The 3,350-nt window shown below is 38.2% G+C and overlaps 1 protein-coding gene across 1 annotated transcript in view; it reads left to right on the top strand.

Annotated features, from left to right (window-relative positions):
* Positions 1-715: 715 nt before the first annotated feature.
* LOC104291806 (small conductance calcium-activated potassium channel protein 2-like) overlaps positions 716-3,350 on the top strand; it is a gene marked incomplete at its 5' end in the record, with an annotated part of 19,002 nt that continues 16,367 nt past the window's right edge. The window contains 2 exons of the mRNA XM_009891097.1: positions 716-826; positions 2,399-2,526. Of these exons, the coding sequence (XP_009889399.1) occupies positions 716-826; positions 2,399-2,526 (239 nt within the window). The remainder of the gene's footprint in view (positions 827-2,398; positions 2,527-3,350) is intronic.

Genomic DNA, 3,350 nt, shown 5'->3' with positions numbered 1-3,350 from the left:
TCTACACTTTGTTACTATTTCTGCCAAGTCAGTCTTTTAATTAATACACATTCCGCATCTGTTGGGGAGTAGCAGTAGTTTCAGTGTCAGCACATGATTTCCTCCTTCATGTTGACCTTCAGTACATGTCCGTTGTTTTCCAAGAAGTTTCCCACAGCAGTCCATGCTTGATGGAGAAGAACCAATATCTGTACTACAACCATCCATTGGTGTATTGTATTTATACTGAAGTGATGAAATGCTAAATTTATGATAACTTTATCTTTAAGCCTTAAAGAACACCCTAAGAAATCTTTGGGTTTTGTGTGTGATAAATACTAAGGTAATCTTATTTTTTCTTTAGCAATTCCTGTACGCTCTAGATAATTGTTAAGAACAGGGTATTCTACATTTATTTACTAATATTCTGGGTTTTATAATTGTTCTGATCACCCCTTTTGTTTATGCACTAGAAATGGGATGTGTTTGAATTTTCAACCCCTGAAGGAGAAAAACCAGAACTTTTAAATAACGCTGCTCACCAATGATTTTGATCCCTTGGCAGTTTATTAGCCTGCAATTGCTGACTTCTATTATTCTGAAATGAAACAGTTGTAGCACGTTTATCAGGGATCACCTGATGTCTACCATATTTCTACAGCAAAGAAGAAACTTCCATTAAAAACTCTGCAAAATGCAGTAGTAACATCTTGTGGGTTTGTTTTATTGTTTTCAGGGTGCTGGGTGCACTGCACTGGTGGTAGCTGTGGTGGCAAGGAAGTTAGAACTTACCAAAGCTGAAAAACATGTGCATAATTTCATGATGGACACCCAGCTAACTAAAAGAGTAAGTCACACTTTATATTCACAACTGAAAAGGAAAAGTGTGTTAAATTTATTTCTGCATTGGTTTTAAATGGTTTCATGCTCCATTCTCTTATTGAACTTTTTCATGGGTGTAATTTTGCAAGGTGCTATGTGGAGGAATTGAATGCTCTGAGCTTCTCTTTGAAGTTGAGGGCAACAGCAGGTTCTCAGAAGATTCTGAGGATTTGAATAGTCTTCTACAGAGGGTCCTTGAAGCTGGAAGATAATTGATGTAACCAACAGTTAAAAGCTGTGAAACTACAGACTCATATATTAAACTGACAAATTTTTATGCAGCATATGAAAAAAATATATAGAATTTTAAGGTTTATTCTATTCAGCTATCCTTCATATAAATCTAAATATCAGTTTAATAGTGTATCCAAGTGGTGTTTTGGTAGTTACAGACTCATGCAATGCAAAGGAAATGAAAAACAAACAAAACAAGCAATCAAATCTGAGATATACCTCAGATCACAAATCCATTACACCGATACTAGAGAAGTTTCCTCACAGCCTGAAGATAGCCAGATGTTGTGGAAACGCAAGGACTAGAGATCTTGAGGAAGTCTCTAAAATCTGATTCTGCTTCCACTGAAGCAAGGACCAAGGTTCTCCAGTGCTTTTATGGTTTCAAGGTTGGGAGCTCCTGAAGGTTCTCCAATGCTTTTATGGTTTCAAGGTTGGGAGCTCCTGCTGGGGAGAGCTACTGCATAGCATTCCTAAAATGTCTTTACCTATACATTGGGTTAGCTCTGACACTGCAGTGACTGGCATGATATAAAGCCAGAGGGAGAGAAAATACAGATCAATAACAAGAACTGCTTGCCTTTGCAAGTAGCCTAGTAATTTTGTCATTAATCAACATTGCATTGAAGTTCTTTGTCTATTGCTTTCAAGTATTCTTGGGAATATTGGAGGGCCCAGGAAGGAACTGTAGGTATTCTTATGTTTAACATTTTATAGAAAGCCTCATTTTAAAAAAATTCAAAGCACTCATGAAATAGAACACTGGCTACATTTATTGACAAGTTGTTTTTCTCCTCTAAGAATGGTAAGGAAGAAACCAGAATAAGGAAAAATACAAAAAACAAAACAAACAAAAAACCCTATTCTAACAGCACTGAAAATTTATAAGACTGTTAAATTGCTAAGAGAAAGAAAGGTAATTATTATACAACAGGAAAGAGAAATTTTATGGTGCTATAAAATGCATCTAATTAATTGCCATACAGATAAGAAATTAATAATCCTTCACTGTAATTTATATTGCCATAAACAACAAATAGTCCTAACTCTTTTCAAAAGGGAGAAGTAATTCCCAGATGCAAAGAGAGCTTGTCCCAATATCACTTTTATAAACAACATGGAAATTGCGCAGCAATCCCTTTGGTCTGATAATTGCTTTCTGGCCTCACTGCTGCAGCTTCTTCATATACCCACTTCCCACAGTTAGGCAGTCTTAAGTGCTTTAGAAAGACTTTACATTAGAAAAGATTAAAAAGAACATAATGCTATTTTTGTTGCCTGGTGGTTTTCTTTTATGAAACAGGTGAAAAATGCAGCGGCCAATGTACTCAGGGAAACATGGTTAATTTATAAAAGTACAAAGCTGGTTAAAAAGATAGACCATGCGAAAGTAAGGAAACATCAACGAAAATTCTTGCAAGCTATTCATCAGTAAGTACCATTTTACTTTGTTTTTTTCTGTCCAAGCACTCAATCTCCTTCCTCCCCTCTTGTTCTCTTTGCCTCATTCTCTCTTCCTTGTTCTCTTTCTGCCTCTTGTTTTCTCTCATTCCCTTTCCGTATCTCTTCCTATTTCTCTCTCATTTCCCCTCTTGCTCGCTCTCATTCTCCTTTGCATTCTCTCTTCCTTGTTTTCTTGCTTTCTCATTCTCTCTGCCTCCCTCTGTCTCCCTCTCTGTTTCTTTCTGTCTCAATATGTCTCTCTGTTTCTCTCTTTCTCATTCTCTCTCATTCTTTATTGTTCTCTTTTTGCTCCTTTTTCTTTCTCCCTTTCTCCCCCTCTCTCCCTTTTTATCTCTCTCCATATCTAGTGTGTCTCCCCTTGTTGTTCTCTCTTCCCCTTCCCTGTCTTTCTGTCTGTCTCTCTCCCTTTCTCTTGCTTGCTTTTTCCCTTTCATTCTCTCTGTTTTGTTCTCTCCTTCTCTCTCTCTTTCTTGCTCCCACTCTACATTTCTGTATGACAAAGTCTCGCACGCTCTCCCCCCACCCCATCTCTCTCTATGTTGTCTTGTGTTGTGTCTCTCGGTCTCTCTAAGTTTCTTGTCTTCTCTCTTTCTCCTCCTCTTTGTTCCTCTTTCTCTCCCCTCCTCACTCTCTCTCTGTCTTTCTCTTCCTTCCTCTCTTGCCCACTTCTCTCCCCACCTTCCCTCATTGTCACTTGTTCTTTATTGCTCTCACTTTCTATCTCTTGGTTTCTCTTTTGCTTGCTCTCTCTCTTGTTCACTACTCCCCCCCACCCCCGCCCCCGCGCCCCA

This window comes from Charadrius vociferus, unplaced genomic scaffold (genome assembly GCF_000708025.1).
Source record: "Charadrius vociferus isolate BGI_N301 unplaced genomic scaffold, ASM70802v2 scaffold149, whole genome shotgun sequence".
NCBI classification, from domain to species: Eukaryota; Metazoa; Chordata; class Aves; order Charadriiformes; family Charadriidae; genus Charadrius; species Charadrius vociferus.
This window is presented reverse-complemented; position numbering and strand designations above follow the sequence as displayed.